General features: G+C 42.8%; 1 protein-coding gene and 2 long non-coding RNA genes across 8 annotated transcripts in view; 2 read left to right on the top strand and 1 right to left on the bottom strand.

The window, feature by feature from the left end:
* LOC110394533 overlaps positions 1–6,809 on the top strand; it is a 46,111-nt gene extending 39,302 nt beyond the window's left edge. For 3 of the 4 annotated variants that reach the window (XR_002435698.1, XR_002435699.1, XR_002435700.1), the window contains exons 4-5: positions 1,525–1,647; positions 5,629–6,809. This is a non-coding gene — a long non-coding RNA (uncharacterized LOC110394533). The remainder of the gene's footprint in view (positions 1–1,524; positions 1,648–5,628) is intronic. The other variant, XR_002435697.1, reaches the window with a different exon arrangement.
* On the bottom strand, positions 7,004–11,166 carry LOC110394534. Its single transcript, XR_002435701.1, has 3 exons — positions 9,296–11,166; positions 7,740–7,833; positions 7,004–7,164 (listed from the first exon to the last, which is right to left on the bottom strand). It is a non-coding gene; the product is annotated as an uncharacterized LOC110394534 (long non-coding RNA).
* The window catches only part of SLC4A7 (solute carrier family 4 member 7), an 84,369-nt gene continuing 79,333 nt past the window's right edge, over positions 11,330–16,365 (top strand). Inside the window, exon 1 of one of the 3 annotated variants that reach the window (XM_021388845.1) lies at positions 11,330–11,544. In XM_021388845.1, the coding sequence (XP_021244520.1) occupies positions 11,497–11,544 (48 nt within the window). In that variant the 5' untranslated portion in view covers positions 11,330–11,496. Of the gene's footprint in view, positions 11,545–13,576; positions 13,610–16,365 lie in introns of those variants that run through there. The other 2 variants (XM_021388841.1, XM_021388843.1) reach the window with 2 other exon arrangements.

Raw genomic sequence — 16,365 nt, 5'->3', positions numbered from 1 at the left:
AATACACACTAATCTGTCTTCACTTGTCTATGTGAAGATATCTAATTTTGTTGTTTGTTTTTCCTACTCTATTCATGTATGCTTTTGAGAGGATGTACTACTATTGCTTAGGGTGTAACATAGGCACACTGATACAGACGTCGTCAAGCCAGGGTAGCCAAAATGACTTGTAAAGCTGCAAATCTTCAGTCAGGAGGATTTTCGCTCAGTGTTTCTTGTTTAGGGAAGAATAAAAGAATGGCAGACACAGTATTTGCCTTTTTCTATGCCTTCTACTTCCAGACCAAGGTGTTCTTCTCTTAGACATATTAAGTACGTGTCTTTATTTTCAAGCATCTTTGAGTATTAGAATTATGAATATGAAAATAAAAAATAAAATACTTTCCAAGTTCAAATAAAACAGATGAACAGGCTGTACGGTAGTTAAGTGCTGTAAGCAGCGTCTTGAAAGTGGATATACATTAAATAAAAGTCCAAATATGTATTCAAATAATGGGTAGAAATCATCAAAGTCAACATTGTAAAAGTCACCTTAGCATAGGATGTTTTAGGTAATACTGCTAATATTTTGTATTTGTGGCAACATTCTTCTTTTAGTACCATAGAAAATTCCATTGTCCTAGAGAAAACAATACCATTTGTTTCAAAAATCCTCCTGTATCCATTAGAGAAGACAGAATCTGAAAATTTATATCAAAATTAGAGAGACTGGAAATTCACCTCTACCAGTGAGTCTGCTGATGTAACTTGAGACACTGCTTGCAGTTAGTATTACTAGTAGGGAAATAATGGTCATGTCACTTTGGGTAATCCTATGAAAAAATGACTCAGTGTTTAGTGGTGAGCAGAACAACTGGCGGAACATTACAAATTATTAGGAAAAGAATAAAAAGCAAAAAGAGGATATGGCTATGTAAGCATTACAAACCCATAGTTTCAACACCGTGAGCAGCTGTGCCTCAGAGTACAGCACAGCTGGAGATGTAGGAAGTGGTTCAGTGCTACAGAGTGAATTTTGTGCAGAGGAGGGTTGGTAGTGGCCAGGTCCCATCAGTCAGCCCTGTCCTCAGGAAAAGCTAGTCCATTCCTTGGAGGAACAAAACAACAGAGGTTTACAAGATGAGGTGTGATACATGGAAAGTTAACAAGAAATGGATATTGGCTGTTTCTTAACTGGGAGCTCGTACTTCTTCAGTTACAAGGCAGTGAGTTTAAAAACAAAAGGCAGTTGACTCAGCAAAAATATCAATCAATTCAAATACAAGTCATGGTCAATTTGTATATTGGCAATTCTAGAACAGAGGGGTCTGGAGACAGCCTTCAGAGTAAGAGATCCCTGTGCTGGCTACTGAGAACTGGGAGGATATACAAGGGAAAGATCATACCAGAATTGTTTTGTTTCCTGCATACATGTATTTCTTTTGCTAAGCCTCTGCTTTGGGCTGGCATCAGAAGCAGAATATGGAACTTCAAAAAACATGATTTGATCCAGCAGTTGTTACCACGTTACATTTCTTCTTGCAGGTACCCTGAACAATGGGCCCAAACCAGGCACATATCCTACATGATGCCATGGGTACCTGATGGAGGAGCACAGGTTTAGTACTTCATGTTGGGAATACTGCAGGGAACACAACTGTCAACAAAGTAAGCATGAGTTTGGTAAGAGAGCTGACTTGAAATGAGGTCTTGAGCTAGTTTCAAGAGAGGTTCCTATCTTCGTCCAAGTTTGACCATCTGAAGTCTAAATTCTTACATATGCACTAAGTAAAGAACCTAGATTCTCTTCAGTTTTTGAGTATGTGCAGTAACTCATCTGGCATTCCTATCAATCTGTTCACTTAAATAACATAGAGTTATAGTCATAAAGCATTTCAGGACAGGTAGTCCAGTTTAAAAGATGTAAGTAATTATTGGTGTCTTGCAAATCTCTTCCTAATAATTTGCTTCTCTATTCTGCTTGCTTCCAAGTATTTTTTTGTTCCTTATTTATTTCATAAATTATCTAATATCTGATTTTAAAAAGTTACATCGGATGAAGTCCTGAGTTAATATTTTGTATGAAACCTTCCGATATGGAAGCCGAACAGCATCATCACAAATGTTTTTTTGTCTTTCAACAAATCTTTTTTGCTATCAGACAGGAATTTGAGACTGTCTAGCTATAACGTACCTTAAAACAGACCATAGTAAGGAAGCAGCATCATGAAAAGTATAAACGAGCATTTCAGCAGCACAAAGATAGTATGGTATCTCCTACGTACTTATAGAGCTGTGCAGAACAACTTTTTGCAATAGGAAACAAACAAAAAATGAAATGCAAATAGTACAAATAGAGGAATTTTGACAGCATCTGCCTGGAAGCTGAATGTGTCAGTACAACCAGATTTGATTCTCGAAGAAGGGGACACTGGATAAAATTTTAGCTTTGCCAATTGAAAGGAAGAAAATTCAAGAAACATTTTATCTTTTCTGTCTAAGTTTTCATATGGTTATGCCTTCTGACCTCTTCCCCCACTAATATCAATCAATCAGTGAAAAAAAAGGCACATCTGAGATAAAATAGTCACGTTTTACTAATAGTGAAAATCCAGGTGATCTCACTGCAACAGTTTTAATCCTTTGCTAGACAAGGGCATGCAAAATAGCAAACTGTTGTTGGACACCTACATGATATATTTTTCCAGATCAGTCTGTAACTTGACAGGCAAATTGTTTCGCAATAGCTGCTCAATTAAGGTGAAGTCCATAATTCAGATTTGAAAGTCCTAAACACAACTTCTCCATAATTGGAAATTCAGTGCCTAGATGTCTGTCAGGGACACAGCTATTTGTATCTTGCCAAAAACAACTTGGTTCACAATCACAAGGGAAAACTTAGCTTCCCAGCTGGCTGATGGGATGTAATCTGATTCCTGCTCAGTTACCAGAGTGCTGCAGGAACATGTGTTCCATTTGTTGACAGAACAATTGTCCTGGATAGCATTTACTTACAGTTCAGTACTTTCATGAATATTACAAGAACTTAAGTCACATAGCACAGAAAGTGCAGGTAGCACTTTCCATTTTCAGTGTGCAAGACTGCCAACTCACTCAGTAAATCTTCTAGATTTACTAGAGATTTACTAATTGGCCAGAGTACAGGCAATTTAGGACTTGGACAGATCGTGCTGTACCTCGCTTTCCTCAGCTGGCCATTCTCATTTCTTCTCACTCCAGCTCGCATAACTTCTTTGCCCAAAGTTGCCTAATGATGGGATTTGTGCCACGGTGATTTCCTTAGTGAAAACAGAAGCATGGAAGAGGCTTTAGTGACAAGAACAAGAATGCAGTTAGTTGGACAGTGGTTCAGGGAATTGCACACGTGATCTCACTTTTATAGACTCTTTTGCAGACATCCCACCTTTTTGAACAATCGTATAAATGTTTTTTTTTCATTAAGAAAAAGATACAAGAAGAGAACAGATCACAAGGATCTGCAAAGTATTACCTGTTGGTGATTTGTGAGGAGTCGTCTTTGCTAAGAGAAATAGACAGTAATCTCTGGATTTGTGATGTAATCCCTTCATCTCTAGCATAGCACAGCCAAATTTGTGATCAATTCTTTTTCCTTTCACTTGAAAATCTTATTGTAATATGTTGGTATGATATTTGTTATGTTCTTTAGATAAGAGTCTTGAACTTTATAGAAGTCTCATTTACACGAGGGACTTTGACAGCCATCCCCTCATGAGGAGGTTATAGCGTCAGTAAATCCTAATCTGATTTGCACTGGGGAATGCATGCAGCTCATTACCAGCAGTGTCATCTTAAAGTTAATTACAACAAAACGAAATATGAGACATGAATTTGCCTTGTAAATAAGTGTTCCTTATATCCATGCTCCTCTATCAGAGCAGGAGAACCAGAGATAGTGGGGATGATAATAAATGCAGCTAGTCTATCTCTTTAAGTGAAGGAGGAAGCAAAGTAGGCCACCCACTTCCTCCTCCAAAATATCACAGAGCTATGTCTAGTGGGACATGTAACACATTTGCATCAGTCACGTCCTTCGGCAACAAACACCTTTTTCATGATTCTTCCTATGTTCTGCAAGAAAAAACATTCAGCTCTGTTCTCTCTTGGGAGGACGGAAGTGAAAGAGTTGCCTCCCTGTCTTACTGAATTCTTCTTGCTAACTCTCTGATCTTCTTGCTTAATTCCTCGTCTATAATTAAGGTTTCCCAACTCTGGGGGAGAAAATAGAAACAGATAGGGTTATCCCTGTATATATCCCTGTATAAGTAGGGAATGACAAGGTGTAACAGATGCAATAATATTCAGTATAACAATTTTCAACCTATAATTAGATAACATTTTATGATAATTTGATTTACTATAATAATTTATTGAAATCTTAAAGGACTGTGACTTCAATGTGTAGCTATTATTTGTCCCTATGTACCTGACTTCTCAAAAGCTGAGATATCTCAAATATAGAAATATTAGATATTTAGATATATAGTTAGATATATATTTTGCTTAGTTGCTGGTCTGAAAGCAAACACCACAACAGTGGTTTGAAAACTCTGTTCACAGCAAGGATACTTCAGGATGGTTGTGATTACAGAAATATAGTGTCTATTAAAACTTTTTTCTAACCCAGTTATACAGTATTTTGGGAACAAAAATTAACCTATTGATAGTATGCCGAGTAAAGAATAGTTCTAATGATTGTTAAAAAAAAATCTTCTACAGTTATACTGATTATTGAAAGAAAGGAAAATGATGCTAATGCAGATGATGTTAGAACTTTTTTTAAAGGTATATTTACCAGATCTTGGGTGAAGTCCTCATAGTATGATGCTGTGAGGCAGAAATGACAACTCTGAAGACATTTAGTATTTAAATAATTGGCATGTAGTTAATTGGGTGTTTTGGAACTGAGTCCAGAGGGTGTCCAAACTCATTTAGAAGTTGGCTTTTCATTGCAACAGCTATGATTAAACTCCCTGGAGTAATGGAAGAGAAATTGTGTGGGAAGAACAGGATCATGTAAAGAGCCTTATGGGAAACAAGATTTAGTGTCCCATATTGCACAATTTACCCCAACTACCCGGAACCTAGGATATAAAAATATCTTCTGTATTTATTTTTTATTATTCTTCTGTGTGGAAAAAAAAAAATAGATATATATAAAAGGTGACTAACCTTTAATATTCTTCCTTGGCTGAGGAAAGGGTTAAAAGTTGAACTAGGAACCTTAGGGTAGCTACTGCTGTAATAAAGGGTGCTGATTGTTTTGATGATTTGAAGGCCTGCATACATGAGGTTAAAATATTACATAGGGAACCTATACAGACAACAGGGAACAAGTGCAGATGGGAAATCTGTTATACCACAGGACTTGAAAGAGCTTCTTGGAAGAGTTCTCTCCTACTGCAGGCATTTACATGCTAACATCATTATGGACTACTTCAAGGTCTAGCGTAAATGGAGTAGTTTCTTACCTTCTCAAGATTGCCCCAGACCTGTCTCAAAAGGGTTCCCTAGATTTTCATTCTACTGGTGTCTAGAAACTTCATCTAGCCTAAACTGTTCCAATGCTGTCTTTTAAGTAAAACATGCATTCTTTTCTGTGTCCTACAGACAGATCAAAGATGATGGCTGCCATGGAGCAAAACAATGTGAAGGTGGAATGTCATGAAGGCCTCTTCTACTAGTAACCTGGACATGGTGATGCCAAGCTGGTCACCTTAAACCAGGAACAACTAAACATATGATTAAGTCTGGGGATGTCTTTCATTGCTTTTCTGTATAAGAGGCTGAAATGTCTTACATTTAGATATTGCACTCAAGAAGGATGAGAGAAGAAATATAATTTTTTTATTAAAAATCAGCTGCATATTTTTTCTACATGTATGGAAATACAACTGAAAACTTTCTGTAAATTCTTTTGTTGCTATTGTTGATTGACAAAATCCTTATTTGTGTTACTGTCAGATATTTATGAGAAAAGCTAATACTAAAGAGGGATAAAAAAAAATAGATGGACACACAACGAGGATGTTTGGTAGTTTGTTGGAGATATACTATGTGGCCACGCATTCTAAAATGGCCAGTTTCTGTTCACAAAAGCTAGTAAAACTCCCACTGTCAGAACTCTGTAATGATTTCAGTATTGTGGCATACCTGAAAATGATTAAGCAGCACATTTTTTTTCTGTTCTTTTTTTTTAAAAGACATACTGAAACTGAAACAAATTTCCCTACACTGAAAGTTGTTATTGAAATGTATAACTTCTCAAACATAACAGTTTTAAAATGTATATTTATCTTTATGTGGAAGAACAAAGAAACACAAAGACAATTGATCTTTTAAAGACAAGAGAAAGGAGGAGAGAAAATGAAGGGGAAGTGATTTTATTTCCTAAGTAACCTGTCTTGACTTGCTGTATGCCTTTCAAATCTACTTTACTCATCTAAACCTGTACTGATTGAAGTTAGTGACTGTAATAATGGTGACATCACTGTTTTGTTTACACTGAAATGTCTTTTGAGGGCATCACAACAGAGATGGTTTAAGGACAGGTATTGATTATGCCTCATCTTTGGAATTTGGTAATTATCATGGTGCACCTCAAACATGCTGCACTTGTCCTCTAGTCTGTTTTTTTTCTGAGCTTTAGATTATTATCTCTTCAGGCCTGTGATTATTTCTTCATAAGCATTTAAAAACCATGTAGAACAATAAATCTTCTGCAAAGATACAAGAATAACTCTGCTCCTTGACCATATTAATATACAATAAATATTTAGTCACAATTTTTGGAGGTTTCTATTGGTTTTCATTTGATCCTGTTGTTCATATGCCTTCTAAGATGGTATGGTATTCATTTACACAGTTGCCTAAGTTTTTGTTTGTTTGTTTTGTTTAGTTACAAGACCATTCTTACTGCATTCAACACACACACAAAAATGATAGCATTCATTAAATGAGAGTTTTAATGAGAGCGTAGAGAGCTTCAATTAATCTTCCATACCATATCCAGTTTAAGACACCTTCAACTCATGATTATTTTGAGTGTTTAGTACTTTATGACACAGATATTCAAAATGCAACATCCTCTAGCTTTATTTGCAAATGTATTTGCCTTTTCACAGTTCAGACCAGAAAAACAGGCACCTGGAATGTAAAGAATGCATGACTTAGTTGACTATGGAAGAGAAAGTTTCATTTTTGAAATTGTGATGTAGGAAATATGTTGGCAGGGGTCAATCTCAGTTTAAATGATCTTCCTTTTTATTTTCAGTCCTGAGACTCTTCAGTTTTTCTGGTGTATTCCTCTCCCCCTAGACCCTTTTCTTTTTCATTCAGAGCATTTGGCCAAAATGTCACTTCCTACTTTTGTGTCTTTCTTGCCTCCTCCCCCTTAACATTTGACTTTTATACTTCTAGTTCCCCAGAGATAAGCATCTTTATCTGCACTGATCTGCTTGGAGCCAGGCTTCTCATCCTGCCCAGGTATTTCTCCTGCACCTGTGATTCTTTGTATTAGAGTTTGTGTCTGTCTTTGCCCTTATCCCTTTTGTTTGACTATTGTTACTCCTTTTTCAGTGCTCTTTGTCCTAGCGCAGCTACAGGAACCAGCTGCTTGCATATTGCATCCCTCTCCTCCCCACACAGTGATTTCATTTCTTGAATTTGTATTTTTTTTCTGCCACCATCAGATGCTCTAACAAGAAGGGCTGACCTCTTACCTTGCTTCCCCTTCAGCACCTCTCTTCTTTTATTTCCCATTAGTGGTTCCTCAGTCTGAGACATTGTTCTAGCCATGGAAATGATTTCTCCTTTCTACAGGGAGAAAAGGGACAGGAACTGGGAATACTGACTCCTACAGCATTTTCTTTCTTCACCAACCTTTGGGCTCTTCTCAGGGGCACTACTGCTGCCAAAACAATGTCTTGCAATTATCTGCAACAGGTACTTCCCACCACTGTCAATGTTTTTATTAATGATATTTTGTTAGCCTGTGGAAACAACCCTGACTAACAGACAAAAACCCTGAGAAGGAGCCTGCGTTGGCAGTGGTCATGGCTGTAATAATGGCCCATCAGACATGGTCTTGTCATCCGGTTCAGGAAGTCTGTGGTAAATTCCTGCCAGAGGTCATACTTGCCAGAGCAGCTGGTGATGGCAGTGAATGGGATGCTAATGTCAGGATGGGAGGAAGGTGCTGTACCAGCACCTAACTTCCTTTCAGCCCTGCAGGTGCATGATGGTTGGCAAGAAACGCAACAGCAGGAGTGTAAAGTGTGAAGCTGATGCTGATGGCTCTGCCCTAAGAAGGCAGGCGGTTTCCTAATCAGAGATCTGGCTTATCCAACAACTTCTGCCTCTTCCATCCATGTCCAAGAATGTTTGTGGGGGTGGTGGGAGGGAAAGGAGGAAGAGGAGTGGAGGAAAAGCATCACCGTGATATTTTTGGTGGACAGGGTATGTCATATTAAAATAGTGAGGATTCTCTTCCAGTGGCATACTAGCCCTGTTCAGCTCCTTTTGGACATCATCCAGTGTGTCAGTAACAGTGCATAAAGCTGGCTTCTTTCTATTTCAATAGTGTTTTTTTTTTTTTTTTTTTTTTATTAAATGCAGGTTTGGCAAAACTATGTTCTGGTCAACTTCATGTGCCCATAGGCATCACCTTCTTTTCACTCACGCAGCATGGCGTGGGGATGCCAGGTTGGCCTTTTCTGCTATAGTTATACATACAGTGACCTGATGGAATGCAGTGAGCAAACAAGTTTTTCAGCTCAGCAAATGACTGAAGAGGGTGTTTACCTGGAGATGCTGTTCTCAGTATAGAATGCCAAAGGAAGTACGGTGAATGAATGCTGGGCTTTTTTTGCTCTGCACCTTGATCTGTTTGTTGGGTATTCTCTGATGCCATGGAGAAGAGTGCTAGAACACCTGTTCTCTGCTAGAGGAAGAAACCCTCTTAACAGATCAAGAGAGTGATGGAAAAGGAGCATCCCCTAATGCCAAAACTTAACTGACATCCATGCCAGTAGACTCCTTTCTGATGGACTAAACATTCTTTTGACTCTGATTTTTCAGAAAATCTGTCTTCTGTCCCTGAGAAGACTCATCAAACACTGTAGTTTGCTTGCACATTATGGGAACTCCTTACTTTATTACTCTGAGGGCTAGGCCTCAAAGTACCAAGTAGATCTGTGCTCATGAAAATGCCCTGTGTCAAAGAAAGACCTCTGTGATCTGTCTCCCAAGACACTGATGTAGCACTGATAGGACTGACCTGTGGGAGCTGGTTACAGCTCATCCTCATTACACCCATGGTTTCTAGTGCAGGACCATTTTCAATAGTCTGAGCTGGAACTCTGCCAGTACTCCCGTTACTGGAAAAGGAAAGGACAGAATGGGTCACAGTTATACTGAAGGTGTGTCACAGCACTTCACAGCATGGACAGTATTTTTGTGGTGGTTGAGCAAGTGCTTTATTTTTCTCTCTTGTGCTATGTGAACTCTCTGAGGCATGAACCAGGCCACAGTCTTGAGAAGACTGAAGAGCGTACTAAGATTGCTGCCTGTTCAATCAGCTCTATACAACCTTCATTAATCTTGTCTGCACAACTGGGCAGGTGTAGCTGCCAGTAATTGTATGTTCCTCAAACTACAGGTTATGGTGACCCATGCCAAGTCATTCATCTGAAAGCTTCCTCTGAGTTGTCTGCACTGGCAGTTCCAGCCTCATGCCAGGAGTCCCCATGTGCCCTGTGCCACCCAGCAGCGTGGGCCTGCTGCTCCTTCCAGGCCATCCAGAGGAATCGCCAGCTGTTTTAGCTCAGGCTGATCCCTACTGGCACCTTTCTGAGAAGCACTGAGGAGTGCTACTTGTGTTCATGCTCAGGGCCATGTGCTCACCTGTGGCTGACCTCCAAAGCGTGTGGCCCTTGAGGGTGTGCTGTGCCTTGTGCTAGTGGCCAGCAAAGACCTGGTGTGCCTCTGCAGCCAGGAGTACATTTCTATCTGCAGGCCCTGCGGAGCCTCCTTTTATAGTGCTCTCAGTCTGGTGTAATGTTTGCTAACGTGGGCATTCCTTCCATTTGCTGCCTCTGAAGCTCCTGCTAAGACCTGCAGGTCTCTCAGCTCCATCTGAGAGGGACTCTCTGAGACACAGGCTGTCTTCCCCTTGCCGTGATCTGCCTTGACCATGAGACATCTTGTGTCAGCCTGCTGTCTTTCACGCTGCATCTCCCCGACCACAGTGTGATCTCCGTGCCTCTCAGCAATCCAGTCAGAGTTCAGCGCTTTCAGAAGACAAGCTTGGACCAGGCCTGCAGTGAAAGTCACTGTTTTCTTCCTGAGATTTCCACATCAGAGTTCACGTGCTGTAACAAATCTGTGCTAAGCCTACAGCATCCCTCAGGTGCTGCAGTATACGGGCTGCCCTGGACATGTTCTGTAGCTGTGTAGCACCTCTGCCCTCTTGGTGCATGCCAGCTTCTTGTGTTTATGGCAGTAGAGATCCATTGATACCTCAGTTCCAAAAATCCTGTACCAACAGAGGCTGCCTCCTGCTAGGCAGGGCTTCACAGTGGGAAAAGGGGCTGTATCTTACAACCTCTGTAAAAACTGTGGTAGTTATAGGGAGAAGCCCCATGGTGATGTGAACATGTTAACAAACATGGCAAGCATGAAGGGATGGTTCACGTCCTGTGTGTGTTCAGTCCCACCAGTACCAGCTGGTTTAGAACTCAGAGCGTTATAGGAGGATCTTATGGAGGCAGCAATGTGGAAGTTGTCCTTCCTAGGTGAGTGTAACCAGCTCTTGTTCTTTGACTCGTACCAGACTCAGTTTCTACAGAGATGGCCACAAACACATCCCCACCACTAACCCCGATCTCAAGCCTTCAGAATGAAAGACTGCTCGAATATTTAGACAAGGGCAAGCAGTAGTGTTTTTGGAAATGACTAAATCATCTTGGCTACATTAAAAAAAAAAAAAAAGAAAAAAAAAGAAAAGAAAGATTCAGCCTGAGGCAAGCACGTGGGGTGGAAAACGTCAGCTCTACCGGTAAAACGCCCCAGAAATCCCACGGCGCGCCGGACAGCCCCGAGGCGGCACTGCGGCGGCCACGCGGCTGCTGGCACGGCGCCGCTCCCCTCCGCGCCGCCCCCTCGCCCCGCCGCGCCCCGCTCCGCCCGGCCTCGCCCGGGCCGCAGCGCGCAGCCAGCCCCCGGGGGGCCGCGGCGGGCGGGGGCGCCTTCGCGCGAGGCGCTGCTCTCCCTGCCATTGGCTGGCGGCGCCGCCGGCCGCGCGGGGGGAGGGGGCGCGGCGAGGCGGCCTGGGCTCGGCCCCCGGCGCGGCGGAGCAGTCGCGACCGCCCCGTCCCGAGGGCAGCAACGCCGCGTACCTCCGCCCGGCAGGCAGCAGCGCCCGGCCCCCGCCCGCCTTCCGCTTCGCGTCCCGCTGCCGGCGACCTCGGCGGGGCCGCGATGGAAGAGGAGCGGGCTGGCGAGCAGATGAGACCGTTGCTCACCACGGTAACGTGGGGGGAGCGGGGGCGCGCACAAAGGGCCGCGCGGGGCCGGGGGCTGCGGGGAAGAAGAGGGGGCGGCGGGGACCCGTCCTCTGCCTCCCGCTCCTCGGCGGGGGAAGGCGGAAGCGGCGCCGCCGGTACCGGCCGCCCGGGACGCCCCCGGCCGGGGGCGGGGGCCGCAGGTGTGCCGCCCGCCGACCTCGTGCGCGGCGCACCCCCCCCCGCACCGCATCCCCTCCTGGGGCAGCGGGAGCCTTTGTTTCGCCGCGAGCGGCTCGGCTCCAGCCCCCGGCCTTTGTGAGCCGCCCGCCGGGCTCGTGTCTCGCTCCTGCCCCCGGTGTTTATGGGCTGGGGTGACCCTCCGCGTGCTGCGGGGCCGGGCCGGGCGCCATCCCGGCGGGGTGCGGGCCTGGGGGCTGGCGGGGGCGGATGGAGCGCCGGGGCTTGGGCTCCTTCCTTCCAGGGCCGGTGGCGAGGCGAAGCAGACATTTGTTGCCTTACTTCCTGTGCTACTGAAAAATACATGTGGTTCCCCAGTTGTAATTTCCCCTCCCTTCAGATGACTCAAGGTCTGGATTTTGTTAATGAGCCTCTAAGCCCTTGCTTTGATATCCTCCTTCGAGGCCCTTTCCAAAAAGGTGTCACACAGCAGCGTCTTTTCAGTGCCTGAAGTGGACAGATGTGTATTCGGTGACACAAAGAAGGCAGTGATGGACAGAGAAACAGCGCACAGAACTGGCCGGTTCTCATCTGCCCACTGCTCTTCGGGGAGAGACTTGAGTCACATTTGACAAAACCGGCACTCAAATGAAGTGCTCCCTTCCTGTGACATCAGTGTGCTTGGTGCCTTTCCTTTGTTGTAACGGAGCTCTGGGAACTCCATCTCACAAAGGTCCGTGGGGTGCATCTTCTCTGTGTTCCTATCAGCTTTGTGTGATGGCTTTAGAAATTAAAGTAATTGCACATCTCTTAATGCTTCTGTAAATCTGTTCCAGACCATTGCTCCATCACCTTCTCACTGCTCCCGGAATAGCATATTCCAAATTCGCAGCCACTTGTTCAGGATAAATCCACAGTGAAAGCAAACTGCTGGTGCCTTTAACGATGTTAAAGCTACCTTGCCTCTCTGCAGGAGGAACTTCTCAGCTGGCAAGAGAGCACTCCTGTCCAGTAGGGAGATATGGGGCTGTATGGAGCCAATTGCAAAGCCTTAGGGCTTCCAGTATATGGGACTAATGTGAGAGATGCTAATAGTTACCCTCAGGTGAATCCTAGTGAAAATAGGATTACAGACTTCATGAAAGTCGATGTGCCTGAGCACTTCTTTGTCAGGCCCAGCAGGAGTCACTTAGACTCTGTTGTACCAAAAATTAAGGAGGAGCTTTCGGGTCAGCTGCACGAGCTGCTGTACTGCTGCAGTCGCTTTTCATGTAGACGCTGGGAACTGAGGTGCTCAGAGGAGTGGTCCAGGCTGGTTTTTGTGCAACAGCAGTGGCTAGACAGGGGCTGGTGTGGGTCAGAGGGGTATTTGGGAGATGACTGCAATTGAGACTGAGTGAAGTGGTCAGAAAGGTGAGAGGAGGACAGAAAGATTGGTAAGAGCTTGGAAAAAAAAAAAGAATTTCTAGGGATGACCTATGTAACACATGGCTTAAAGAAAGAATGGGACATATGCTGATCTTTCAGCAATTGCATAGGATAGCAACACAGGTTTTGTTGTGGTTTTTCTATTTGAGAGGTAAGATTATATAGAATCATCAAAGTTGGAAAGGACCTCTAAGGTCATCTAGTCCAACTGTCAAACCAGCATCACCACACACACTAAACCATGTCCCTAGTATATACTTGGAAGCTTCAGTATAGCACTACTGAATCTCAAATATGAGTGCTTTTGACAGTACAGCTTAGTTTTTCTAATCTGTGCCTCTGTTACTGCTGCTAGCAGAGCTTACTGAAACTGCTTACACGTGCAAGGCTTTGTCAGGAATAAACATCTCTGTAAGGTGACAGGAACTCTGTAGGAAGTGTGAATCAAATGCTGGGTCTTAAAAATGCAGAAGCACAATCAAGTAAGTATCTCCTTCCTTTTCTTTCTTCTTCCACTTTTTGATAAGTTAGATGGTTAGATAAAAGGCAACTTTGATGTTTCTTGTGTGGAGGAGCACCTCTGTCAAACCCCCACCTCTCCCATGGTACTTCTTCAGTCAGCAGCGTAAAATACCTTTTAGCCTTGTTTATTGTATATTGAAGGTCCAGTCCTAAAGAAGAGAATCATGTGCTTAGGATATTGATATTTTGAGGAGGTGGCCTGGTGGCAGTATGTATATAAGAGGTGGTTGCAAAACAAATGCCTGCTGTAGTTACTACAGCCAGAGAGAAACTGATGATCAGAACATCTGGTGGGAATAGGGAATACAATAGGAAAAAGATAAGTAACCGAATAAATCCATGGTTCTTTCATACCTAACATATTGTAAGCTGCTCTGCTCCCCTCACCTCATTGTTACTGGAAGAGATTCACTGAAGAGCAATAAGATATGAAATAGGTTTCAGATGAGAGCTGACTGAACAGGCCAGGGCTTGTCAGCCTTGCAGAGATAACTTGGAGATGGGATGATGATATGTTGAGGCTCTATAAAGTTACTGTGGAGAGAGCAGATGGAGGGGGAAGAGAAACATGTGGTCTCAAATGAAGCCAACGGGAGCTAGGTTCAGAGCAAACAAAAGGAGGTGGTTCTTTACTCAGTGTAGGGATTTTACAGGTAAAGTTGCTATGTGATTTGTATACAAGAAGATTTTGTGGACTGAAGGGCAGGTTAGACAAGTAAAAGAAAGTGGGAACTTTTTTGCTCAAGTGTTTGATTCTGACCCCTTTATGATATGCATGATGCACTAAGTTATAGACGGTGCATTATGGCTTAGTAATGGGTGCTGTGGTTGTGTCCTTTTTTTTCTTTTTTTTTTTTTCCTTTTCAGTATAGCAAATCTGTTTTGGTCACTAGTGTACCGTAAACTATGGTAGAACTGAAAGTGGCTCCTGTTGGGAAAGAAGGGTGTGTTTCCAAGCTTTTCTTTCTGGCTTTCCTAGTCAAAGCATGACAGAATGTGGTCTGCCGGATAGTGCTGACAATAGCTTTCACATTTCTCTGCTTTTCCTGAAATGACTACATGTTTGGCTACCACCTTTACTTCTTAACAGCTCTATAGGTGTATTATCAGGTGGGTTTTAGACTTTACTGTTCAGCAGTGATCATGTTTCAATGGCAGCTTCAGGCTTTTACTTTAGGCTTCATTTGAACACTTTGAGATACAGCTCACTTCACCAACATACATCATCACTGCAGTGGAGTCTGTCTGTTCCTTTATCCCAGTGCTTTTTTTTTTTTTTTTTTTTCATGCAACAAGATGGTGTTTGGTACTCCAGCCTTTCTCATCAGTGGCAAAACCCTTGAAAGCTTAGAGCGGTATAGGGTAACAAAAATCAGAGCCTCTTAAAATAAAAAATATACACAACTTGATGAAAATTATCCTGTCAGAATCTGCTGGTAACTACAATTCTGCAGTTTAATAATAAAAAGCATAAATTGAGTTTTCTTTTCAAGGAAAACCTTAAATACATTTCCATGAACGTATTTTGGGGAGAACCAGGTGTTTGGTGGCAGCTGGATTGGAACACATGGTTTTGGAACCAAGCTTTGGTGCAGTTACGGCGTTTCAGATAGCCTGGTAACTTTGTCTTACTAGGTAGTTAGGTGGTTATTGAAACAGTTCCTTTTAAAAAGTGTTCACAGTTTTGATTTACCTAGGTGGTTCTTTATGTGTAAGAATGTGAGTACAATCAGTACAGTAAACCAAAATTTGATAGAATTGCCTGCTTCACGTCTTTACGTGTGTCTTGTATGACTGTTTTACAAATGAGATGGTGTAAAAGTTTTCTCTTGGTGTGACTGCTAGTCTTTCTGTTTGACATGTGGCTCTTGTGATGGTAAGTCAAATGACAGGTCTCTGGAGAATGTTATGCTGGTAGATTTACATTTTTTTTTATATTAATGCAGCTGGAGATGGTGTTTTCTCTTTATGGCTAGACAAGGGTAACTGAGGGCATGTCTGTACTGCATAACTGAGCACAGTGCAGGAAACTCTCCTCCGCCATGTGTCTGTGGCATCTGGTTGAACACATGCTCTCCAGGAGTTAAACCAGTACGGTTACACTGATGTGGTGGTGTCCCTGCTAAATAACCCTGGCCAGAAAGAGTATTGTTGGCCCAATGACCTTGGTGACTTGGGTCTACGACTGTGATAGACAGAGTGCTTTTTTGTATCATGCTGTTTGGATATTCTAGGTTTGGTTAAGGTGTGTACCTTGGACAGCTTGCCCCATGTGGGCCTGCAGGCAATGCTTGTGATTGCTTCTGGATTAGGAGTACTGTAAGCTGCTATTGCCTATATATGCTGTCAGCCTTTTTGAGTTCTTAGAAAGTTACCTACGGCTGCCCCGGACTTGAGAGCTTTCATTAGGCTTAATTGCAGTAGATTTAATTTGTTGTCCAAAATGAGCTGCAGAGTGTGAAGTGTAATATCCACATGACTGAGACATTGTCTTGGGTTTGGTATAGCATATTCCGGAATGGTAAAGTTTAGGAACACTTACATTTAACAATATTTACTAAAATTAAGATAGTTGAGTAGCTAATGTTTTGAAATAGTGATATGAATGAATAGGGAGATTGAAATAAAGGTTCTATAAATCAGCAAGTTGAGAAGTGCCCTGCAAATTGTGCACCACCCTTTGTATTGGTAGATGTCTGAATGCAAAAATGAATAT

Source organism: Numida meleagris, chromosome 2 (genome assembly GCF_002078875.1).
Source record: "Numida meleagris isolate 19003 breed g44 Domestic line chromosome 2, NumMel1.0, whole genome shotgun sequence".
Taxonomy (NCBI): Eukaryota; Metazoa; Chordata; class Aves; order Galliformes; family Numididae; genus Numida; species Numida meleagris.
This window is presented reverse-complemented; position numbering and strand designations above follow the sequence as displayed.